Source organism: Leiobunum rupestre, chromosome 6 (assembly GCF_980474605.1).
Source record: "Leiobunum rupestre chromosome 6, qqLeiRupe1.1.hap1, whole genome shotgun sequence".
Classification (NCBI taxonomy): Eukaryota; Metazoa; Arthropoda; class Arachnida; order Opiliones; family Sclerosomatidae; genus Leiobunum; species Leiobunum rupestre.
The window spans coordinates 70,269,140-70,296,763 of NC_143389.1; the positions used below are offsets into that span (position 1 = coordinate 70,269,140).

The 27,624-nt window shown below is 34.3% G+C and overlaps 1 protein-coding gene across 3 annotated transcripts in view; it reads right to left on the minus strand.

The window, feature by feature from the left end:
• Window positions 1-8,273: 8,273 nt before the first annotated feature.
• Window positions 8,274-27,624, minus strand: part of LOC149943309 (uncharacterized) — a 160,222-nt gene continuing 140,871 nt past the window's right edge. For all 3 annotated transcript variants that reach the window (XM_090177737.1, XM_090177736.1, XM_090177735.1), the window contains exon 9: window positions 8,274-8,924. In XM_090177737.1, the coding sequence (XP_090033863.1) occupies window positions 8,905-8,924 (20 nt within the window). In that variant the 3' untranslated portion in view covers window positions 8,274-8,904. The remainder of the gene's footprint in view (window positions 8,925-27,624) is intronic.

Here is a 27,624-nt window from a genome sequence, read left to right on the forward strand (position 1 = left end):
TATATATAAATATAAAAAAGATGGCTGAAGATTCCTGTTGAGATTATGATGCAAAATTGAGATAAGCTGCCCGTTTTACTGCGCTATTTGAAGAGGTACTTAAAAATAATTTTCACAAGGATGAGTTTTTTTATGTTACAGTTTTGGTAATGTGGTGATTGAAGTTCCGATATCTGGAGTAGGTCATACGAAAAATACGACAGAACAGAAGTAACAGTAGTACTTTAATTAATAAACTTTAAGTAAATACTGTCTTGCAGTCGAAACCCGGAATGTGAATAAAAATATTAACACATAATGAATTAACGCCTCAAAGCTTACCACGTGTGCTACTTTTCCAAAAATGTTAAAATTACACTGCATTAGGATATGTACTATAGTTAATAAATTATTTTCCAGGTTGTAATAGTTTTTGAAAATCGAATTTCGCCGGGTTTCATATAAGGACGTTAAAGTTTAATTGAATACGTCCAAAATTTTTCAACGAATAAGACCTAAAAACAATATGCCACATTTTTCTTCGAATTAATTGTTGCTTAATAATAATAATGATAGTTATAAGGCACCACCTTAGGCCTAAAGTCATCAAGTGACTTTTATTGCCTTTAATTCAAGTGGCCGGGTTACGATGCGTAGGAGGGTGGTGGCAAGCCCTTCATGCCACGCGAGCCAACAGCTCCCTACACTCACTATTACCGTTAATCTCATAAAAATGGTTTTATTTGTCAAATTACATTTAAAAAACCTAAACAAGTAAATAATAAATAAAAAAATTAATCCCTTTTTGCTTTAGAAGGACGTTCACGCATTCGCTTAGTCAACTCTGGGACAGCTTAAGCAATGTCTGTCAAAACAAAATAGTTGTTGGTAATTGCGATTTCAATTACGTTTTTTTGCAAATATGCTCCTTCATAATTCGAGCATATTACAATTTGAATTGAATAAAATTTCTCGATTTGCTTGCACGATACGTGTCTAATTTCTTCCAAGTCCTTCCGACTGTAAGCTAATAAAATCGTTATCAGGAACCTAGATTCAAGATAAGGTGGAATTGATTAAATATTAGGTTCAAAAGTCTAAAAGATGAGGCAGGTTGTGGTTTGTGTTTTCTATCAAAAATGAGATGCATTAATAATAACCCAATTTCAACGGTTGTATACTATTGGACCGAATCCCGTTCGATCGAATCCCATTGAACCGAAACGTATTTTCGTTTATAGCCCAACATAGCGGGATTCGGTTGAACGGGAAATTTAAATCTGGTTCGTTTTCACTTCAGGTAGGTTAGTTCAGGTTGGGTTGGGTTGGGTTAGGTTAGGTTAGGTTAGTTCGGGCTGGGTTGGGTTAGGTTAGGTTAGGTTAGATTGGGTTGGGTTAGGTTAGATATGGTAGGCAACTATTTCACGTCGGGTCTTATCAAGGTTATTTTCAAAAATTAAACCCGGAAAATATCGAATTTCAAGGGAAAAAGGTCTAAAAATACACATCGGTACGAAATAATAAATATTTAAGACATAGTTTTGTCCAAATTAGATATACTATCGTCACGTACCCTACGATATATAAAAATGTATCACTAACGTTATATTGATTGGGATTTGGTTAAATGGTACATTCGGACGAATGGGATTTCGGTCCAATGGTCTACAATCAATTTCAACCTCCGCACTTCCAAAAGGCATTTTTAAAAATCAGCGAGAACCTTCGAAGATGCATGTTTCAAGTGATTAACTTAGCAAGATAAGGAGATTAATACTTATCTCGTAAAATATATTTTATACACTTTTGATGAACTTAATAATATTGACCAAATGAGATTATTAAATATATTTCGGGTTAAATTTACGAGACATACATAATAACAGATGTGAATACCAATTTCTTCATTTTCTTCTGATGAAACGCGGTTGTATAAACGTAATAATATACAAGTTAAGCCACGCGTAGAAAACGTGTAGGGAAAAGATGCACCTCCAACAAGTCCCCCTACACGTTTAGAGAAAGTGTAGAGAGTTTTGTTAAATTAGAAACATTGTAAAAATACACTGTTCAATTTTATAAACATATCATATTGACAGTAGTTAATAAATCTTCCGGCGTTTACTTCTGGTATTGAAGCTGATAAATATATCTGAAAAAAGCTCTTGCAAGGACGAATCAAACTAGAAATAGGGTAAAAAAAAACATTTTGTTAAAATTAGAAATATGATGTATTAACAGAAGTAAATAAGCTACCGCCATTAACTTCTAGTATTGACGCTAAGAAATCGAGATTATAAAAGTTATTACATGACCTTCGTAATATTAAGCTAGAAGCACTGTAAAAATACAATTTCATAAATTTTATAAATTATCATATTAACAGAAGTAAATAAATCTCCCATGGCTTACTTCTGGTATTGAAGCTGATAAATCTATCTGATAAAAGCTCTTGCAAGGACGAATTAAACTAAAAACATTGTAAAAAACACTTTGTTAAAATTATAAATATGATGAATTAACAGAAGTAAACAAGCTAACGTCATTCACTTCTAGTATTGACGCTAAGAAATCGAGCTGATAAAAGTTATTACATGACCTTCGTAATATTAAGCACTGTAAAAATACACTTGAATAAATTTTAGTGTTGTTAATTTTCCGGAAAATTGGAAAATTAAAAAATTTAAACATAAATTACTTTTTAAGGGTTTTTAATTTTTTTAAACTTTTTTCGATTTAAAATGTCTAATAACAGTAAACACACTACAAAACATTAATAATGTTACGTTGTTAATCAGTTTAAAGTTGGTCTAGGGGTTTAGTTTTACTTTTAGATACGAAAAAACGAGGCGAAAATTCCGCTTTATTTAAATTTGCAAACAAAATATTAAACTAATCATGGAATGAAAACTATTTTATATTTTTTTTCGGAAACAAAATGGCCTCTGTCACTTTTCAGAAATATTCCGACTTACAACACTAATAAATTTTATAAAATATCATATTAACAAAAGTAAATAAATCATCCGTCGTTCACTTATGGTATTGAAGTTGAGAAATCTTGGTGATAAAATATGATTAGAATCGTTTATTATTCAAATATTATGAACGGTAGCCCGAACAAAGGGTGACCTTTATCGCAAATTACAGACCATTGATCACGGAAAATTCATCAAAGAAAAGGTCAAAATTGAATAGAACGCGAGATATTCTTAGCAAAGGGTATAATAGATCAGGCGGCGACCCACGTCCGGGCTATTAGTAAATCCACTTTTCATTAGCGATACTAAAGGCTTCTCTAATTGGCGTATGCTGTCTTTGGTCGACCTCAATCTGACCTTTTAATATACCCACAATGACTCCGAGGTTAGAAAAATTGCTTATAAACTCCTTAGGCTAAGAAATGGACGTCATAAGCAAGCGCGTTATTTGGATAGAACTCGGCGTTAGGGGACGCGTCGATTCGCGGCTATTTTAAAATTAGTTTTCTCTTTCGTCGTCTGGGGGCTCTGGCGGCGTAAGAAATTAACAACGGCGTCTCGACTCTCGGGCCAAAATTAAGTTGGTGGCGCGAGCCGAGTTTAGCGGTTAACCGATATTTCATGTCCTAGCCTTGTAAAAACGGCTGCCAATGATTGGCTTAAAAAATAAATCTCCTCTCCTGATTGGTTGAATTCTTTAACGTCTCCGAGAGTACGCCGCTCACAGTCGAGTCTAATTTTTGCCTCATTTTTTTCCGCCTAAGTGGATTTTCAGACGCTGACAGTGTCATTCGAAGTACGTCCGTCGGGTGTAGTCTGTACCGTCGGCAAACTAGTGGCAAAATCAGCTAAGGTTGTCCTTAACTCTATCCCTCGCGATGATCGCAGTTTTGTTAATGTTATTAAAAGACGGTCCACTTCGTAGAGAGTGTAATATACCCCGTCCTTTTTTTTGGCTCTTTCGGTAAGAGGCGAAATTAATGGGGAATCATCTAATGGTGGAAATTTGCGCCGAGTATTAGTCGCAAAGTCCTGGGGATAATGGCCATTTCTCTCCCTCGGCTTTTTTTGGCGCTAGATGCTTTTTGCCGGTGGTGTGTGCTTATAATAGAAGGGAAATTAACTTCAGCGTTTAACGGCTGCTCCTGAAAGAACATAGCCAGATATAAATGATACCCTAGCCAACGAGCCCCAGCCAGCTAACCCACAAAACATATCTCTTTGTGTGTCTCCTCTCCGACTCGCGGACCAGCCATAGATTGAATTTGGCTTAATTGCCCTTATGCCGATCTTACTGCTTTTAAAATGACTTAATTTAGGCTTATTAGGATTAGAGGTCGGCGTTGGAATAAGAAATTATATGATTGTTTATATTTATCCATAACAGAGAATTATTCAGAAATATTCGAAAAAAATTATTAATTTTGCATGTTAAATCGTTGTTTAATCGTATAATTTATTCGTATAAAACAAATAATACTAATTTTTATGATTAATTGAAATTTTTGCGGTTAATTTATTTGTTCCGCTGACCTCTAATTAGGATTTTATTTAATGGTACCCTGACTGATTATCTGGTTTTGTGGGCCTATTTATATTTAAAACTAATGTAAAATATTTATTTCAATAAACATCTTTTGTTTTTAAAATTTCGATTTATGTAATTTGAATTCAATTTGAAATGTGTAAATTAAACAGAAACAACTTTGGAACCCAAATTTATTTGAATTGTGTCTAAGAATGGTTCTTAAACGAAACCAAAACAAGTGAATAAGATAAATAGAAAACCAGATTTATTTGAAATGTGTCTAAGAATGGTTCTAATACCAAACTAAAAACTAGTAAAATAGAAAAAAAATAGAAAACCAAATTTATTTTAAATGTGTGTATATATTGTTCTAATATCAAATTGAAAAATGAACTTACAAAACCAAATTTATTTTGAAATGTGTCTATGCAGAGTTGTAAAACGAAAAAAAAAACATTATATTTTAATAAGTTACAATTATATAATCTTTGATAAATCCAGAAAATGGTTACATATTTGAGAATTTACTCGTCTATTTAACTAAATCCTAAATAAGAAATAAAATAACGTTTATGTAATCAACAATTGAAGTTTAAGGGGGAAGACTACTGTGGCCATTGTCTACTTTCGCGCTATTTCAAGCTGAACACTTTTAAATTGGTATTGTAACTTATAAAATTAATATTTAAGTGTAGAACAGCCTCTTGTTTAGTGCCTAAAATGTTTTTTACAATTTTAAATTTAAAAGTAATTAAGTTATTACGTTTTAATTTGGACCCCCGGAGCTAAGCAAGTTGGGCAAGCGCCCAAACTACCCTTTAGTTAGCACCTTATATCTCGTTAACTATTAAGATTAGAATTATCAAAATTATTTTAAGCAGTAGAGGAATGTTCAGCCTAATAAGAAAAATATAATTCAATGATGTAATTGTTAAAACAGAACGAAAAAGAGGCTTTTACAGTATTCTTCCCCCTTAAGACATGTTAGAATCTCCTTGAATTCATCAAGAAATTGAATCAGTATATCTTTGTTGTAAATGGATACAATTTAGCAGAAATATTAAGCGCACCATGTTGGGCTATCCCTCGTCATAAAATATTTGTTCCATGCCTTGGGGTTATTAGGGTATTTTCTCGACTAGCCCAGATTCTTAGGGCTAAACTGTGTCGTCGTTAGATGTAAGCTTTCTTCGTTTAGGGTGGTTGAATCTTATTTTGGGGCCAAACCCTCATTTTTATGGTTTGTGAAGCAGATTTTGGGGGTGCTAGACACTTTTCTCGTACCCCTAAAGACAATTTGCGGGCCTCTACGTGAAAAACAAACTTCACTCTATTGTTAAACAATTTAGGAAACTTTCTGCTTGGATTTATCAGAAGTAAATAACACCAATCTTACGAGATAAGTTCCTTCGTTGGCTAGATGCAATTTTTGATATTTGTAATACACGGTATCTCGGCTTTAAATTTATCTTGTGCCTAAAAATTAAAAAATTATACTACCTACTATTACACTAACCATATTTTTAGTAAGTCAATATAATTACATATTTTGTCCAGAACTATTTTTTTTTTAAATGTTGGATTATTCTCAACTAAGAAATATTATTATATTTCTTTGGGCTTTGGTACAGAATAAATTTAGATTTCTACAAAACCTCATATACCTATTATTTTTCTTAAAATTTTATTTAAGTTAGTTGTTGTTTTTAGACTTAGACTCATTATGGAATAATTAGTTTAACCGGTGAAAAAACACGAATATATATAGCCCCCACCGCAAAACGGGAAATATAATCTATATCTAGGGATAAACAAACTGGCTTGTCTAATAGTTAATCGGTATTTCACAACCGATTCTCAGTTAGATGGGACATCAGATTATCCAATCAGAATTGATCAGATCAGTTGATATCGGTCAAAATGATAACCAGTTAGTTTAAAAACGAAACTAATCTGAATTCATCTTAAATCGACAGACAGAAGTTGATCAGATTTCAGATACCTGATAGTTATCGATTTTACATATCCTTCGATTATTTTCATTTGCTTACCATAATATTATATATATAAACTAAATGTTCTGATCAAATTGCTGGGTGAGGCTAATGGAAAAGATTAACCTGATCTTACTAACTGATTACAGTCAGTTATCTGAAAATCACAGCCTGAATATCAAGTGGCAGTTGAAAGCACTAGTTAACCTCTAATAAATATTACCAGAAGTCTTTAAAAATCAATTTTTAAACTAAATTAAAGTGTTAGATTTTGAAATAATAAAAAATGTAGTTACTCGTGATATTAATGGTGAAATGAAAACGTTTTTAATAATTTCCGTTGACCAATAATTTGACAAATCACACATTTTGTTTTCTACGTCAAAGCTTTTATATATTTACCACAGTAAAACCAATGCTTTTTAACAACATTTAAAAATACTAGTAGCAATGCATGGAAAGGTTTTTTTCATCTTAATTAATTGTTTTTATTTTTACTCGACAATGAATAGTTTTTTTCGAAAAATAATACTTAAATGTGATGTGTGGCTTTTAGATTCGCGGTGTTATACCGTACTCATGATGCGAATGGAATCTGGGTTCGAATCCTTCTCGCTCGTTACACTGACTTTAACCTAATCTAAAAGTATTATGGCAATTCTACTATTCGTTGAAATAACCAATTAAAAAAAACATATAAATTATTGGACTAATACGACTATAAAGGGACGGGATAGTTGTATTTCGTTACTTCAGATGGCGCTTATAAATAAGAAAATCCGAACACAAAATGAGTAATGGTTCTAGGAACTAGGTACGAAAGCATCGATGCTTATCATTGTAAAATGAAAAAAAAATTAAAAAAATTTAACAATTTTGCGATTGGTTTTTTTTTTAAGAAAGCAAAATTTTTCAACAAAAATTTCAAGTAAAAAAAAACTTCAACACATGTACAATCACTCACTCAGTATTAATTTGTTTTTAACATTCAAATATGAATAAAAATATGGCAACTTAATGTTTTCGCTACGAACGTATTGCGGTGCGCCATGTGGTTGATTTCAACTATACTATAGGTAATTGTAACAATACTTTTAGATGATTATTACTTTACAAAATCGAGACGAATATGAAATAAAAATTAAGGATTAAAAACTACAATTTAAATATTTTCTTTATAGGAAGATAAGGAATTAAAGGTAGTTTCTAGGTTCTTATACAATTCTTACATATTAAAATTACACATTTTGGTTTTTGTTTGTATTCGTCTATATTAACGCGGAATTTTTTCAGGTTTCTTTTTAAATAATGTAATTTTTCCATTATCAATTTTCATAAAGAATTTTTTTTCACAAATGTCAAAGATTTTCGCGACTTTTAAGTATGTATAACAATTTTTTTTTGGTAACATAATCGAAATTTATTTTTTTTTAATATCATTTTTTTTGGGAAGAAAAATTCACGTGATTAGCTTTTTACTTGAATGATAGCTTTTTTGTAAACGTGAATACAGTTAACCATTATAATTGTTATCGTACGAACATTTATAACTGTTACACATGTACATTTAATTTATGTACATAGACCTAAAAAATGTGTCCTCTTTAACGTATTATATAGGACATTTGGTTTAATTTTAATCACACTTCGAACAGACGGGAAGCGACGTTTTATTAACGGTATAATTTAAAATTAAAATGATTTGAAATTAAAAAAACTTGATAGTTTATTTACTATGGGTTTAGTACAGAAAACTTCCTTTTTTTAAATATCTATGTTTTGTGTTTTGTTTTGTTTTTTTTACTTTTTTTCCCGACAAAGGTTCTGTTTTGTTTTTATAATATCCAAAGCGGATTGGGGGATAAATGTGGAAACGATTTTAAGCGTGGATTGTGCAGACAAATTATCCATAACGCCTCATCATCGATAAGTTAATCGGGGAAGAGTTCCTTCTCGCGCGTAAATGTCGAATAATCTTCAAGTACCTCCGTTTGCCGAAATATTTCACTAAATTGAAGATAGATGGCGTTACCTGGTCCAATTCTTTCACCCGAATCTGCGGCGCGATTTTCGAACGCGCACGCGACACGCTTCTTCATCCGTTTCTCTCATTGTCGTTAAGCCTCGGCCAATGTTTTAATTTAGCTCAGAGTGGCTATTTCAAGTTGATATGTTTTAGTGTCGTGCTTTTTCTCGGAAAGCACCGAACTGTGGCGTCTCTACGCGCTTGTTTTATTTGGTTTTTTTCACTATGGAAGGTAGTGAAGTTCTTAGTTATGGTTGGTTTTGTTTTTTTTTGGTCTTTTAAGGAGCGGGAAGAAAAGGTATAATGTTGTGAAAACTGTACAAGAAATGCGAAACAATACAAATGTTTTGTTTTCAAAGAAACTTTCTTCACGGATTAATTCTCCTTTTTTCACGGCTACACAGACATGGGGCATTCTGAAAGATAGAAAAGATTTCAAGTGTTAATTGGCTTATTTAAACAATACATTTTCAGACACTTTAAAATCATGGATTAATTGGTAGGCTTAGTTAAAGCTTGGATAAATAATAGTAGTTTCTACCTGGATTTACCACTTTATAATAAGTGTTTGTTACGGATTCTGCCTTGTAGAAGGCTACGTGTTACGGGAGTTTCGGTAACTTCGCCGAAGCGTCGCTGCTGTCGCAAAAGCCATTTGCTGGTCCGGTTTTTTTCAAGTGATATATCCAGGTAGGAACTACTATTATTATTCCAAGGTTAAAAGTAGTTTAAACTCGTTATAAATAAAAAAAAACGTCACTGGTGTACGCTTCCAATTGCGTGGGTAGTTTTAGCGGTCCAATGAGGTGTAGTAAATTTTATGTTTGGATTTAATAAATTATCATTATTTAATTATGGAAGCGTTTTACTTTTCAATAGGCCTTTGTCTCGAGAAAAACCAAGCTTGTGAAAGCTAGGAGCAACAAACACAGCACCCCACACAAGGAGAACGCAGACCGTCAAAAGTCGTGCATTTTCTGGTGTACAATTTTCATTGGTTAGATGCTTCAGAAGGGGAAAATTCGGAAATTGTTTCCCCCCTTTCCGTAAAACGTTCAGCGTAAAGGTTCGTCCAATGAAATTTGTACACAACACAATGCGTTAGCGTGTTTAAAGGCTAGCTGCGTTCTAGGTGAAAGAGATTCATAGACGTCGTAGCCTGTAAATTGCACACAGCGCCAAGTTCGCTTGCGACGTATGCGTGAACTTCACAATCAAGTCGATAATGCTTTAGGTGTCAACGAGATTTAAGGCGTTTTTAAAATAAATTATATTTGACTTGTCTAGGTTTCACTGCAATACACTTCAGTCTCAAGGCTTAACAGAAGTTAAGGCTGATTAGCGCTAATTAAGTTAAAAACCATCCAATGCACAGGCTTAACAGAAGCTTAGGCTGATTAGCGCTAGTTAAGTTAAAAACCATTCAAGGCTCAGGCTTAACAGAAGCTAAGACTGATTAGCGCTAGTTAAGTAAATACCATTCAAGGCACAAGCTTAATAGAAGCTAAGGCTGATTAGCGCTAGTTAAGTTAAAAACCATTGAAGGCACAGGCTTAACAGAAGCTAAGGCTGATTAGCGCTAGTTAAGTTAAAAACCATTCAAGGCACAGGCTTAACAGAAGCTAAGGTTGATTAGCGCTAGCTAGTTAAGTTAAAAACCATTCAAGGCACAGGCTTAACTGAAGCTAATCATGATTAGCGATAGTTAAGTTAAAAACCATTCAAGGCACCGGCTTAACAGAAGCTAAGGTTGATTAGCGCTAGTTAAGTTAAAAACCATTCAAGGCACAGGCTTAACTGAAGCTAATCATGATTAGCGATAGTTAAGTTAAAAACCATTCAAGGCACCGGCTTAACAGAAGCTAAGGTTGATTAGCGCTAGTTAAGTTAAAAACCATTCAAGGCACAGGCTTAACTGAAGCTAATCATGATTAGCGATAGTTAAGTTAAAAACCATTCAAGGCACCGGCTTAACAGAAGCTAAGGTTGATTAGCGCTAGTTAAGTTAAAAACCATTGAAGGCACAGGCTTAACAGAAGCTAAGTCTGATTAGCGCTAGTTAGTAGTTACGATAAAAACTTTTCAAGGCAGGTATACCACGGTAACAAAACTTATATTTAACTCTAGACAAAGTTATTGGAAAACTAAAACAATCCAAATAACTTTATAAGGAAACATGTTGTCAAACTATGTCCAAAAAAACAATTTCTTGCTTGGCGTGGAACGTAACGGATATCCGGTGGATTAGATTAGATTCGAGCCCCCCACCCGTCCTTTAGTGGCGGGGACATTCTCTTAGAGCCCACCTGCCTGACAAACGTAGAAAAGCCGCGAAAGAAGAGATAACTGAAATCGTAATAAAAATAAGTGTGCACGTCACCCAAGTCAAAGCCCATTACGAACTCTACATTCAAACGTCGGAAACGTCGCGTGCGCTGCCACCGAAGTTGTTATCGAAATGGGAAATGGACTTACGGAGAAGTAGTGGATTATCTCATTTCTTTCCGCTTCAAGAATATAATTTATTAATGAAAGTCAATTTATTTTTGGACAGGCCCTAGTCCCCCCCTCACAGACAAGATAGACGTGCAATTTACCAAACAGTCCCAAACGGAAATGGAATTATGTCATTTGACGTGGTACACGAACCGGTCATTGGGCAAAGAAAGTTTACATAAACTTAGAAATTGAAAATATATACGAGCTAGAAATATGTTATCTATCTGTGTGTTGTTACCAAATGTCTGGCAGCCTTTGCCTACTTTCTTAATTATTATGATATTAAGTATTATTTTTTTATTAATCTGAAATTAGGAAAATGATAGGATTTTCTGAGTTGTACAAATGGTTTCTTGTTGATAAAGATGAAACCACTATATTTTCATTTACTATATTATGTCTTATGTAATTCCACATAAAATTAAATTTCTATAAATTCTTATATAAATAAATACAAGTTCTAGATTAAATTCATTCATAAATTTTTCTATAGAAAATACCTAGTTTTTGTTCCACGCCTATAAAACAACTACAGAAATAGGATTTCGACAGGAATCCATACTTCTACTTGGAATGCTTATCCTGCCGTATCGCGTATGGTAAGATCACTAAGACGGCTTTGGCCCCGCCTACGAGATAAAAAAATCCCCTCTGCGCGTGCTCCCATCTCACGCTGTTGTTTGTTAAGTTAACATAGTGACGTCAAAAAAAAACCGTCATCCACACCGAGACGAAAATCTGGCGCGATAAGCATTCCAAGTAGAGGTATGGATTCCTGGTTTCGAATACCTTTCCACAGAAATTCTATAGAATAGGATTATAACCTCAACGCATATAGGACGATTTTGGATCTATCTCTTAACTAAAGTTATATTCCTTCAAAGTAAATCTCAAAAACTGTAACACCTTGCTAAATTTCAACAGAAAGGAGCACAAATCAAGCAAGTAGCATCCATTCTTTAGGTTCTGGTCCCTTCAGTCCTTCTTATTACTTAGAAAAGTCGCAGGCTCATTATATTATTTTCTATCCTTTCCCCCCTTTTACGCATTTTGTGTCACACGGATTTTATTAATGCTTTTGTTTCGTCGATGCTGCGCGCTGAGGATGAGTGAGCAAACAGAATTCCCCCTAAAAATTTCCTAATTAACTTATACACTATTTTTAAAGGGGAAAAATACTTCGCAGCCAGGCCTTTGCCGTTAGATAGTCTGATATAATACGGACGCTCTCTCTAGTCTCTAGCTCGGATATAAATTGAATTTGGACGTGCCTAGCATGCAAACTCGGAGCTCTTTGTCGTATTAATTTTGCCAGCGCCACCTATCTTCTTAAACGCGCAGTTGTTTTCCCAAGGAAAATTCGCTACAGAGGAGGGCTATTCTTTGGCTTCTTATTATGATAGTTTTATACGCAATCAAGGTCGATTTGAAATTTAATGTTGCCAGCCCCCGTTCTCTGCTTTCCCCCTCTTGAATACTTCGCTGATTTTAAGAGTGTCTTTAATATCTTATTGATAAATTACTATTCGTATTGTTAAAGGTTTGATTTATTATCAATTTGCTCTTTTGATGTTGGACCGCGGGATTGGCCTGTGTTTATGTTTTAGTATTCTTTAACGCTTCGTCAATTTGTATTTTTCCGATCGTGCGATGCTTATCGGCTCTACACTGCATTAGCGTCAGCTCCGTAATACCAAACCAATTTAGAAATAATTTGATTTATGCAAATTTTTTCGGGGTTGGTGAGTTTTGAATTTGGGGTTAAGAAACTTAAAATAGCAACCACACAACAACACAGTTAATTACTTACGCTCACAAAGAAAAACAATCGTTCGTCTTTGGTTAAATATTCTTTTAAAACAGGGCGAATCCGATATTATTTTTGAAGTAGAATTGTTACCATGTTCTTTTTAACATTATGATATTTTGAATAACCATAGATGAAATAGTTAAATTCAAATTGAAATAATATACATCATTTAATGTCCAGTTTTGTGCGAGATAATATCTTAAACTTAATTCTAATGTAGTAGTACTTCATAGTAACCGTTTTATGTAGCAGGCTATATTACTCCTTTTGAAATTGAATTGTAATAGTGGTTATAAAAAGGTTATGTAAATATTATAAATTAATTAGAGCTCGGATCCATTTGAATTAAAATTCATAATGGAACGTATGAAGTACTCCTTCTGCGAGTTTGCAAGTTATCTCCCAACTGGTTAAGGGGTTTTCCACCCGAGTTCTTCGGTTACCCCTTTCCATAAAAACTTGTTGAGGTTAACGGTAATAGTAAGTGTTGGCTCGCGTGGCATGAAGGGCTTGCCACCACCCTCCTACGCATTGTAACCCGGCCATCTGTTTAAAGGCATTAAAAGTCGCTAGATGACTTGGGCCTAACGTGGTGCCTTGGGTATTAGCCTAGCTGATTATCATTATTAGCACTTTCTAAATTCGTTTCTGTCGCGAATTGTCAAGTATTAGTATCTATTGTGTTTATATTTCAAAATTATTAAAAAAATTGTATTTCTAATTATAAATGCACTCGGTTATAAATAAAGATTATAGGGAACTTAACAGGCTAACTTTCTTCATTTATAGTACGAAATAAATACAAAAGATAAACAATTGTTGTTCACTCCGAGTTTTTGGTAGAGAAATAATTCCCAACTTATATAAACAAAATAATATATACATATACAGGACGTTTCAAAAGGTTATGCAAAAATTTGAAAGAGTTGTAGGGGGTGAGTTGAGAAGTATGCCTGTTTTTTCCCCGTTTTCCTACGATGAGTTAAAAGAGCGCCAGAGAGCTTCAAAGCGTGGCCTACTAGCTCCTGGAAGTAGGCTGCAACGAGCGCAAAACCATGCAGCAGGGACTTCAAACACTGTTTAAGTTGCCCTTTTACGCTGGTTACCTCGATAGGTTTACAAAGTCCTTTTTTACCTATCACACGAACTCAAACCTTAATGTTAATATATATATTTAGGTAGGAATAAAATGAAATGGACTAATGCATAAAATTCAAATGAAGTCGGTGTACAAAACCTAGTGTTTATCCAATGGCGGGAAGGGGGTGATTAGAAGGATTGGAAATATCAAACTGCAAAAAGAGAGGAGAGATAAATCGGAGTTCTTTGGAAGGGGTTAGCCAAGACCATGAGTCCCCCCACGAAAAAACTCTACCAATTTCACCCCTCATTTAGGGTGTCGTAATTATATTCCTAACCCACCGACAATTTCCCCACTTCCTCCGAGTGGGGTCGCTAAAAAATGGCGCGAAAGAGTTTAGCCTCTACGGTTGGCCATAAGAATCCGTTAATAGCGAGGGTAAAAAAATAGCCTATCGATCACCGAAGCCTTTGTCACTAACAGCGAAGGGCTTCGCTCTGGAAGTTTTCATGCATCAGCATAAATCATACTAATTATGGATATAATGAAATCGTTTTCCAAGATACACCCCTTCTCCGTATTAACCCGGCCCCTTCCATCTTGACCCTTTCATTTTTTACTCTCTACTGCGACGTTTCAAGAAGGCCTGGTTACAAGGTTTTGTCATTAGAACCGGTTACGCAAACGCCTTCTCTTAATCAATGGTGGATACGACTACCGAATGGGGGACTTTTTGTATCGGGAATAGGATAAACTTCCATTTTTTTTAATTAAATTCACCTTTTATTATGTACAAAAGTCAGATAGTAGTTATATCAGAACTATGAATGTCAGATAGTAGCTACATCAGAACTATGAAAGTCAGATAGTAGGTACATCAGAGCTATGAAAGTCAGATAGTAGGTACATCAGAACTATGGAAGCCAGATGATAGTTACATCAAAACTATGATAGTAGTTAAAAGTTAATAAAATCACGTTTTTAATTTTTTAATATTTAGGCTTAGCTTCTGCTTTTGGTTTAGTCGCAAGCCAGATTCCCTTGAATGAAGTAGGTGAAGTGAGTCTTCACAAGGTACATCGGTTAAATATAGTTTAAAAATCAAAACTGTAGTATTTCCAACCGAATTTTGCGTTATCTGAACTGATAAAATAATCGTGATAAATCAAATATCAGATTATATGCCTTTACGTTCAGATATTATCAGATCCATATCAATTGTTGATATGGGTCAAAATGCAAACCATTACCAGATCAGTTGACATGAGTCAAAATGCAAACCATTATCAGATCAGTTGACATGAGTCAAAATGCAAACCATTATGCGATCAGTTGACATGTGAAAATGCAAACCATTATCAGATCAGTTGACATGAGTCAAAATGCAAACCAAGATCAGATCAGTTGATATGAATCAAAATGCAAACCATTATCAGATCAGTTGCCACGGGTCAAAATGCATACCATTATACGATCAATTAACATGATTCAAAATGCAAACCATTATCAGATCAGTTGGCACGGGTCAAAATGCAAACCATTATCAGATCAGTTGGCACGGGTCAAAATTCATACCATTATACGACCAGTTAACATGATTCAAAATGCAAACCATTATCAGATCAGTTGACATGAGTCAAAATGCAAACCATTATCAGATCAGTTGGCACGGGTCAAAATGCATACCATTATACGATCAGTTAACATGATTCAAAATGCAAACCATTATCAGATCAGTTGGCACGGGTCAAATTGCATACCATTATACAATCAGTTAACATGATTCAAAATGCAAACCATTATCAGATCAGTTAGCACGGGTCAAAATTCATACCATTATACGACCAGTTAACATGATTCAAAATACAAACAATTATCAGATCAGTTAGCACGGGTCAAAATTCATACCATTATATGATCAGTTAACATGATTCAAAATGCAAACCATTATCAGATCAGTTGGCATGGGTCAAAATGCAAACCAAATAGTTTAAACCCGAAACTAATCTAAATTAATTGTTAACTGACGGACAGAAGTTGAGCAGATATCAGACACCTCACAGTTATTGCCTTTTAAATACCCCGATTAAATTCCTTCCAAAATATTAATAACTGTCTATTGTACACACAATACAGGTTCAGCATTGTTGCGGTGTACACATCCTAGATCTTGCTACACGTTCAATTGTTATGGTCTATTCTATCACTGAACTACCAAAAAATACATGAAAATTTGCGTCAGCCTAACACAATCTAATATCATGAATTTGTTACTCCGCGTCACTAAGATAGTGACGTCAGAGCTATTTTCCGCATATCCCTTAATCGTTTAAATAACATGACTCTTTTCTTTAATATGTTCTAGATGAAAATTTCGTTCCACAAGCGCTTCTTTTTTTAAATTGAATAATTTTTCTAATTTTAATGAAGTCTGGTTCTGCATATCGTATTTTTCTTTTTAGCCCTCCTGCCCATTAAACCCCCGAGGGTGGGGTAAAGTCCGCGTGACAGAAGCCGGTAATGATGTCGGAGAGAAAACCCTGACTTTTTAATGGTAACGATAGCGGTGTTTTTTAAATGAAGCACTTCTAATTAATTTCGATTAATAAGAGGCATAAAAGATCTGCGCTGGAAATAGGTTCTTTTTTCTCTCTCCTAAGCGCAACTACGCGAAGTTGATAGTTAATTTAGGAAACGCTGTTGGTTATAAATATTGTTTAAGAGATTCGTCGTCTAATCACCTCCTCTTGGATTAAACGTACAAATGTTTTTTTATCTTTCAACTGTTCTCATTGTTTTCAATGCTCCTTTAAAGTAAGATTAATTCTGGTTAGTTAATCCGAAGGAGGATTAGCGTAATCCATTTTTTTAAACTATTTGTTTGGTGTAGTTTCTGAGTAAATTTTAAGAATTGCCACCGCTGGTAATTAAAATTAATTTAGCGTTACAGCTTTTCTAAGATTAAGATATTATTTCGACTACATTTTTATCTAGACGTTAGCTTACACTTCTAACTACATTTTAATTACTACACTATTATTAATTAAAAATTATCTATGAATATTTATTATAAGTTTTATGCGTTTTATTATTTAATATATAATTAATGATATTAAAGCAAGTGTCGGCTCAACGTGAAGTAGCTCTTTTTTCAAAGATGTCGCTAGCGTCGAAATAAAAAAGGCGGTACTTATAGGTACCCCTCCCGTTGATTGGCTCGTTTGTAAATTGGTCAATAACATAAATTACAGCAATTATAAATAATATTTTTACATGGGATATATAATTTAGGTATAAGTCCACTAAATAGAGTATAAGTTGTCTAACTATAATACTTTACAATGACTCTCTAATGACGTTATCATTGGGCTATTTTTAATTTTTGCTTCCTTTGCCATAAATAGATGGCACCACGCTCTCCAGTAAAGTCGCGTTTTTCGAATAATTGGCTAGATTCATGTACATTTCTATTAACAGGGGTCTTTTCACAATACAAATGACAATGATAGAGCCACCACTTGCTTTAAAAAAATTATATTAATTAATAAATGTTACATAAAATTTAGATTATTCTGATATATAATTGCGTTATTTTTTCCAGTAGGTAATTAAGGATTTGAGCATAAAATAGGCTATTTTCAATTTTGTTACTATATATACAAGTAAAACCACTCCTCGAAAATTTGTAGGGGTGTAGATTGCACTCAGTAAAAGATGGCTTGTTATCTGTTGTGCTATGACAATTCATAGATTTAATATGATATCAGTGGAATAGCCAGAAATTCGTCAAAGTCGAAGTGTGTGAATGTTAAGGGAGGGTCTGGACCCGGAAACAGCCCTTGTCTACGCCACTGTATGATATAATCAAATCTCAATCCATGTTCAATCACCTTTGGAACCCAGCTATTTAAAGCAAGTGTCGGCTCCTATTTTAAGGTTAGTATCATTGGCGAGCGAAAGATGTCACTAACGTAGAGTTTAGTGGAAATTGAAACAAGTGGAGCAAGCAAATTATTCCCTCAAAAGTAGGTGCCTCGACGTACCTCTTCCTTTAATTGGCTTTGCGTAATCACGTGCGCAGTTAACTTAGCTTGGATTGGCTTTTCCACAACCACGTGTTTCAATCACATAATCTTCGACTTTCAAATAAATGACAATAAGTTTTTGAAAGTCGATAATAGATGGAAGCACCTTCCCGGCGATCTAAGCAATCATAGCCATCTTCGTTACATAGACCCAATCAAAAATACAGAGGGCAACGATAGAGCCGACACTTGCTTTAAACTTCCCATATGGAAAGTAGAGATCTTTTTCAAAAATCAATCTCCAAATTTAACGAATTCCTATTGGACGATCATTCAAACACGTCACTATAGTGCCGCCCACCTTTGTACATTGCTTAACTGCGGGTTTCTCACTTTCTATTAACATTGCTATTATAGCTGCTTGAGAAACTTCATAAAACTTTCCCATCCCATTCAGCCTCTTAACTTTGCTTGGCTGAGCTTTTTTTCGGAACCCTCTCGAAGGTGGGCTTTTTTACCGCGCTTCTAAAACCAAGCGAAACTTAGCGGCTCTAAGCTAAATTGTTTTTATCCCTCGCTTAACGCTCGAAAGGGACCGAGAGCTGCTCAGCGGCTGGAAAAGCAACACGGCTCCAAAACAGAACTCTTATAAGAAGCGCTTATCCACTGAGATAAAAAAATCTTAATGATCTAGCCCTCCTGTATATCGCGTAGCTCTTTACCTCCTTTTTCTAATTCCCGAAAGAAAATGGTGACAAAAAAATGTGTCCTCACCTGAAAGGGTACATTGTGATTCTCTCTCTTTCATAGGCAGGTATTTCGAAAGGGGGTTATTTCAATTATCACCGCCACATTTATTATCAATTTCCCCGAAAGAAGTCTGGTGACAATTTTTTTCCTCGAAGAATTTAGATTATATTTTCTTAAATTCATGATCTCGACAAGTGGCGCGCACAACGGGGAAAAAATCAATTAAAATTTCTAATGGTTATTTTAAGATTAAAGGTTTTTTTTGTTTGAAGCCCGATTGAACCGGTGTAATAATTCAAATTTTTTACCTTTTTATTTAAAAATTGAACGCAGATAATGAATTTTTCTAATTGCTCTTAAAAGTTGTAAAATAAAATTTCATAGTGGTTTACAAAAAACATTATTTCAATTTTGTTGTAGACAGAATCCTATAGTTAATACAATGGGGTGAGTGTGATATTTTCTGTTTCAGCTTTACCACTTGGAAAGCATCCCTAAATGACCTTTTTTTTAACATGGCCACGCTGCTCTTAAAACCATTAATCAAATTGTTATTCAAATATATTTTAATTAAAATTTACTACAATAACCCAAAAACGAAATTAATTAATATTAAAAATTATATTTCATGTGGATCGAAGATAAAACCGGTTCAAATTACCAGGGCCCGTGCAGTCTGGGAGGGCCTGGGTTTAAACCCTCGTTCCTCTAAGTAAACTTATAATAACGGCTCTCTTGAAGTCGGAATTATTGTTTTACGGAGGCCCGGGCACGCTATCAAGGGTCCCTGTTTTGTTTAATTTATCTTTCACATACGTCCATGGCAAAACATAGTAAGCGACATTTTATTTAAATTTGAGATATTTCAGTTTCTATATTTTGATTAACATTATTTCTTATAGTAACCTAAATGATATTTACTGTTTTATTGCATCCAGGAAGTCTTTGTTGAATTAAAATTCACCACATTCTAAAATTGGCGTCTACTAGGCAGCGGAATAATTTTAATGGGAAAATAATCTTTTAACTTAAATCTTACACTATAAATTTCCAACATTAATGCATTAATTAATTTTTAGTTCCTTAATTATAAATTAGCTTCGGATTAGTTTATTAATTTGCTATTTAAGGGGGAAGAATACAGTAAAAGCCTCTTTTTCGTTCAAGCTGAACGTTTCTGTTTTAACAATTACATAATTGAATAATATTTTTCTTATTCAGCTGAACCTTCCTCTAGTGCTTATAATAATTTTGATAATTCTAATATTAATAGTTAACGAGATATAAGGTCCTAACTAAAGGGTAGTTTGGGCGCATGCCCAACTTGTTTAGCTCCGTGGGTCCGAATTAAAACGTAATAACTTAATTACTTTTAAATTTAAATTTGTCAGAATTATTTTAGTCACTAAATAAGAGGCTGTTTTACACATAAATATTAATTTTCTAAGTTAAAATACAAAATTAAAAGACTTCAGCTTGAAATAGCGCGAAATTAAACAATGACCACTGTAGTCTTCCCCCTTAAACTACTCTGAAAATTACTTACAATACTGCCCGAAATATAATATATTTTAACCAAACGATATAAACTACGTATCGATAGTCAAAGTCTGCTTTATACGAATACATATTTCTAGAACGCCTGTTAAAAGTTAAAACTCTTCCTATATCAGCGAATGAATATCCAAGGTAACATTAGTTGGGGGCGCCACAGCTTTGAATTTCGTCTCCCAGGGTGTTATAAAAGCAGTGTCAGACCTCGGTAGGGCATAGGGGGGGGGCGGATAGGGGTGCGAAATTATACGGCGCCCACCCGCCCACAAATAGCTCGTTAATCATGAAAAGGACAATAGAAAAGAAGTCTACGGTGACACTTAGAAAGGTTTTGGAGACGGTCTCCCCCACCCCAATCTCCACACCCCTGACTCCGCGAAGCTTAGTTTGGGACACTTCTAAGCTGACAGTACGTAAAAAGCCTAATAATCGGTAAATTAAACGTATATCGCGCTCTCAGTTGATGGTGGTAGCAACTATGTCTTCTTATTGGCGATCCGATAGGCAGAGATTTCTAGTCATCTGTGACGAGCTATGCGGGAAAGAGTCACCGACTAAAAAGCGCGGGTCTTTCAAGCGATAAAAGTATATATATATTTATATATATATTTTTTATTTTATTTAGATATATGTATATACTGGGGCATCGTCACCGGTATGCTAATCCTGTCATTTTTTGGGGTTTTATCTATCCAGGCTTTGACGCCGGCTCTCGACGTTTCACGCGCTCATTAAGTTATATTTTTTGACGCATTTTTGCGTGTTCGTGGCTAAGCCTTTGCGTTTATTGTAATGACAAAGGCTTAGACGAGGCTCCGTTAACCCTAGAAGATCTGCAGTGTAGACTCGGCTTTTGGAAAGCTTTTTGGCTCATCATTGATTTGTTTTACGTTCCATTTTTTTTTAATTTATTCCGTTTTTGATGAACCCCAATCGACACAAATCATTACAGTTTGTCGTTTATTTAAATGCGATACGAGTGTGTGTGGGTAATGATGAAGGATCATTATGACCCTCGTCTCTTTGTTGAACTTAGTAATAGTCTCTAGAACTTATAAATTTTAAAATACTTTACTTTTTATACAACACTTCTTATTAATTAATTCATTAATTACATTTTATTTAATATAATACTTTAGAATTGAGAGCTGCGTTGAAAGTAGAAACGTTACCATTGCGGTCCATTTCCGTAAAAGCAATACCAATTTTCAACGCATTTCAATTTAAATATTAGTTTTCCAACCATTTTCATTCTATTTCACACAAATTTTCACATTCTAATTTCCTATTCCATCGATTTCCGAGCCCAAATTTACCTATTCTATCCATTCCCTAACCAAAACTAAGATATCAATCTGATCCATGCCCATTCCCACGGTTACCGTGGCAAATGTTGAAAACAACGGTTTCCATCCAGAATGCAAATTTATGACTTATAAAATACATATTGCTGTCTGATGATCTGTACTTTCGTAGCCTACTCAATACTCTAGGCCTACTTACGAAGAAACGTTTATTTTTCGTCATATCTCAGTTAGTCTTTGAAACCACAAGATGTCGCTTGTGTAAGGAATTAATGAACATTTTGTTCATACGCTAATATAATTTAAATTATATTGCAAACGTTTGCTAGTACACTTTGTTTTCATAGGTTATTCTCTTGTATACAACTATGGTAACCAACACAAAGACAGTAAATTTCAAATTTAAACGTTATACTATGTTTTACACGTTATACTATGATTTACCCGTTATACTATGATTTACCCGTTATACTATGATTTACCCGTTATACTATGTTTTACCCGTTAAACTATGATTTAATTAAAAAAGAAAAATAATTTAATTAGTTTAAGTAGTCTTATTAAATTCAAGTAAGAAATACATTTTGCAACGGCTTAAAGTTTTTTCTTAAAACGCTATTTCTGATGTTTACAATAATTAGTTAGGAAACTGTCCTATGTTAAAGCTCCTAATATCCCATCATTATCTTTAAACTTAAATTATGACTTAATGATAATAATTATATAATAACAATTCAATTTCTCTAAAGCGAAGTTCATATTTATTCACCCCTTTTTTTAATGTAAATAAGACATTTTTCTTGGCATTATCTATTTATTATGAAAGAAAATGTTTAAAGGAAGATTAGGTTCTATTGAAATGCTGCATTTGAATACGTAATCTTAATAAATTTCAAAATCTGTAATGTGACTGGGAGTTGGGGCTATACAGTTAGCAAGCAGCAGCCAGATTGGAAGCATCTATATCGAGCGAAGTCGTACGTTGTCCCATCCATCATTTTGGAAAGTTAAAGCTCAATGTAAAAAGCGTAAGAGGGAAGGACTGTACCCTAGAAACATCAGAGCGAGAGGAAGGATGAAAAGGCTGTGCCTGCCCGGGATGACAAGTGTTAAATAGTTATTCAAATGAAGTTGGAGAATATGATGAATTCATCCTTTGCATTTGAGGAATTTAATAATACTTAAGATCAAGCCCGAGCCGCATATCGTATCAAATTTAAAACATTTATTTCAATCAACATCAGAAAGGGTACTTTAATAAAGTTAAATAAAACATTTATTTCAATCAACATCAGAAAGGGTACTTTCATAAAGTTAAATTATAATAGTCACTTGCACAAAATTACTTAGAATTTAAAAAAGGGAATACAACGAGAGTTAAAAGTGCACAAGATATTTTATTTAGAAAAATAAAAAGCCCGACTATCTATAGTATATATAGACTACTATAGTTTCGGATCAGGGTCGGACATAAGGCACTAGTCACGGCATTTGACTACTAAAATAAATGCTCTGACTACTAAAATTAATTGAAATTTGCCGGCTCACTAGTCAATTTGACTAGTGAAAAATTTACCTAAATATTCATAAATAATGGCGAATATGGGGGTATTATAAATTCAGCATTCATCAATACAATTAAAAAACAATCACTCAAGTGATAATAAACTCCTATTTTAATTCTGACGGGTAAAGCAAAATGTCCCACCCTGTTTCCGATGCGTTTTTGCCCTGATGACGGAGAAATAACGCATCCGAAACTAGAGTCGTCCTTTTTATTTTTCTTAATAAAATATCTTGTGCACTTACTTTTTATTCTAAGGGTACATTAGTTAAGTATTTTCAGCTGTAAATCATCAAAATATAATTATATATGAAGGATCGAGTATAATAATATAACAATAATAATAAACGAGTATTTTACAAGTTAAGTAACGTTCAGAAAATGCAATTTTTTTATTGTTACAAATGAGTTGTTCATGTCCGATATACTAACTAATTAGTCAACCTATACTATCATCCGAAAATGCGTTAATATGAAATTTTAGTGGGTCTCGAAAGTACAACAACTGTCCACAAAAGGACTAACGTTTTTAGGTTCACCAAATGTATTGTGTTTTTATATTATCGTCTACTATTCTAGTGGCTATATCCTCTATGAAATTTATAAAATAGATTTAGCCTGTCAAAATAATTTATGTTACTTACACAGAAGCCAAAGCTGCTGTTTCAATAATAGAAAAGCAAACTATGTTCAAAAGTTACAAGTTTCGCGCGTAATTGGCATCACGGAATTAGTCAAATTCATTGCTTGAATCTCAAATAGTTTAATCAAGAACCCATAGACGTACTAAGAACACGTAAGTAACCAAAATTTCCTTTCCTCTGTTCTTGGTAGTTGGTACGTCTATGGGTTCTTGGTTTAATATCACCTAACCAAAAGAAGTGACGTGTACTAACTTTTGCTGAACACACTGCTTATTTCATTCCCACCATTTGACCACCAAGTTTGTCCTGGGAATCCCAGGAAAAACTTAGTGGTCTAACTTATTGACCTTTAAGAGCTCTATACAAGACGTTATTAAGCCAACACTTTTTTTATGGTAGAATTTAAATTTTATGTCTCGCACTTGAAAAAGCAACAGATGTATAATCTAATTTGGTATTTTTAAATACGCTTTAAGAAATAGTTAAAATGACCTACGTGAACATAGTATTTTTCAATAGATAATAATATTAAACATCGAATATTAACACAACATCGGGATATCGCTTTTTACATAAATAACAATGGTTTGTTTAAAAACTTTCACTGATAAATGATACGGTTTCGCAATAATATTTAAAATACCCAAAATAAGAAAGCTCTCTAGCATAATGTAGGAACGTGGGATAAACTTTCCTAAATTATTGCCTACAATCACTGCTAGATGCATAGACAAACTCTACACCATCGATTACATCTAGGCCTTCATTGATTTAAAATATTTTAAAGGTAAGTTCCCACTAAAAAAGTATCAGTTTCGGAATCGCGCCAACTTATTTTACGAAAGCAATACAAAACCCAATGTCCACCGAAACAAACTAGCACTCATTCCGAAATTGGAAAACTCTGGACTTAGTTTTTACTCCACTTTTTTCGAAGTCAATTTCCGGGCCTTCAGTGGTCCGATACGCGTAAAAATAACAATTAATCCCAGCCGAGCGCGTTTAAGCGCGACTAAAAATCGCTTTTAAAAATTTTTGTTTCGGTTTTGACCATTTTAAGCGTCTATATTTTAGCAGACTATCCCATTTCCAAAATAGGAGTTTTCGCTAGCCCTTTCGCGGCAGAGATTAATAACTTTTTAGCCCTCAAAACTCGGACCTTGTTGTATAAAAGTTGCTGTCGCGTAGAAAAGAGAGGTACGGTAAGAGAGTGTCCACGGTACATAGGCGGTACGCGAGAGCTCAGCGGGAACACTACGCATTCGGTTTGGCCAGCCATCAGACCTTTTCAGCTTTTGGAAAACGTAATTAGTGACGAAAAGTGGAAGAAAAATCCATTAGGGAAGTCGGCGTTTCCTCGTGAGTCCCGCGCTCGGCGTGTGTGCCCGCTTTTAGGCGAAGCAACCCGACAAACCGCGTATCCTCTCTTACACCGTTCCTGTAAAAACAGGAGGTACACATATAGGGGGGCCTATTCCGGGCTATTTTAAAGCTTTTGGATCGCGAGGTAGCCCGTTTTACCGGGGCAAAGGGGAAACGTTAATGTTTCCGTCAGCCGAGTCGCCATTTTAAAAGGGGCGGGGCTCTCCCTTTTCACCGTCACCCGCTAGGTTCGCGCGCGTCGCTTAGTCCTCTTTTATATCACTGATTCATTGAGTAAGAGAGTTACGAGGCGTCGCTTCTACGACTCTAACGGATGAAACTGTCGGGCTTAACGGACAGTAGCCTCGTTTTAGCGAGCACGCTATCTTCACCCTATCGCCCCCGTTGTCATAATTGTCAGGTTAAATCTCGATTGAATATTATATTCCGGAGAAAGGGACTGTGTTGGCGCATTTAGAATTCACGCAGTTTCGCCATTTCGCGCTCTCCGCAATCCCGCTCGTCGTCGGGCCTCGGTTAGGCCTTGGCCGGGCCTTTGCATAAGCGATTCCTATTATCGCCGTAATGTTTCTCCGATCATTTCGAAAGGCGTTTACGGGCATACATTAGACTGGAAAGTAATTAAAATAAAGCGGCGTGGCGAGCGTCTATAACTTGTACGGCGCGCGTAACGCTAAAAGGGGACGCTCCAAGGAGCTGCTAAGCCCCGAACGCGGATATTAGCTTGAATTACGATTATAGCAATATTGTCAACCAGATAGATTGAATGTTAGAGGGATAAACAGCCCCCTGTCCTTACCCCCCCTTCCACCTTTACACGAATGCACCCCTTTGGTCAAAATTAGAGTTGTCGAAGAGATCCACTCATTAGTTAATTATAATCTTATACGTTACTAAGACGTTAAATATTTAATCGTCTCTGATATGCACTTGGAATCTTCGGGTTGAGATGATATAACGAAGCAAATTTAAACGACTTTATGAGGTAAAAAGGTGTGAATCTTGGTTGTTTTAGTACTTCGGTAGCCATTTGTCAAATTTCTACGATTGCAAACAAATAAAGCGGTTCGAAAAGTCAGTTTTAACCGAAATGTTTAAGAGTTGAGATTCCATCTAAGGTGTAAAAATGAAACATGAACCTTAATAAGTTGGAGTTTATATTTGAGTGATTTTCTCGCCAAACAATGAAAGTTTAACGATGTAAAATGATAACATAACATTTAAAAAGATTATTTACTTATTAAAACGCATATTTTACCTATAGAAAAGTATCTATAAAACTAATTGCAGGGTGCTGTTTTCTCTTATGAAAAATTAGCTCGTTTCAAACAACTAACATTACTAGTTAAATTAGCAATATTGGAAAAGGAATACTTATCTCAAAGAGATATAATATACTTCTGGTTTTAAGTATTTATAATGGTACATCAGACTGTATTTCTCATAGCTGATAACACCAATAAATTGTTCAAAGTCTCATCGTCTGACAGTTCAATTGTAACACTATTAAAAATTTCAGACCTTAATAGAAATTACTATAAATTCCTAGCTAAACAGGCCAAACATTTTCACAAAGACAACATAGCGCTACTTCGATAAGACTTGCAAACTTATTTATAACTTGGTGTTAACACTTTTACTTATGCTCATTCCTATTTGATTGGTATTTGCCGAAGCCTCACCTATAACGTCAATTTCCAATATATAGCTAAGATAACGTACGTGAAGATAGTATATTTCAAAATATAGTAAATCCATAATTGAAATATTTACAAAATCCATGAGATATAGTGACTTAACTATTTGTAATGGTTTGTATAAAACTATAACCGTTAAATGAGTAGGATTGTGATCAAAAATCCATTATTTATCCAGACAACTAGGTTGGCAGGATTGCCAGATAATCATTTTTGAGCCTCCCTGGTTCATAAAAAATTGGGCTAAGTCTTCTACCTCTCTCTGCCGTGCAAAGCACAAAAGCATTAACGACCAAAACCAAAATATAGAGAAAACCCGCGAAATTCAAACTTTCTTTGCCTTAAGATACCCCAACTTACTTCTTTCAAGTTTATATAGTAGACTTGGATTTTTCAACTCAAATTATATTCTGGTACTAAACAATTTACATGTCAAACGATATTTCAGAAATATCATTAAAAAATGCTTTTTATCACGTATATGTTGGACTATTTATGTCTTAAAACGCGAAAAAAATGCGTCTTGATTTGACTTTTAAAGAAAATAAATACATTAATGCGTTTTTGGTTTGAAAATAATGCAAAATTCTAAAATAATGCGTTTTGCAACAAGTCATTTCTCTAAGAACAAAAATTTTAAATTCGAAAATTAGTTCAAAATTGAATTTAACGTATAAAATAAGGTGAAATTAAACCAAAATCTGTAAATCGAAAATTTGGTCGTTAATGCTTTTGTGCTTTGCACGGCAGTTCTATATACACAAAAGTAAATAATCACATAAGTAGTATTTCACTCAAAAGGTTT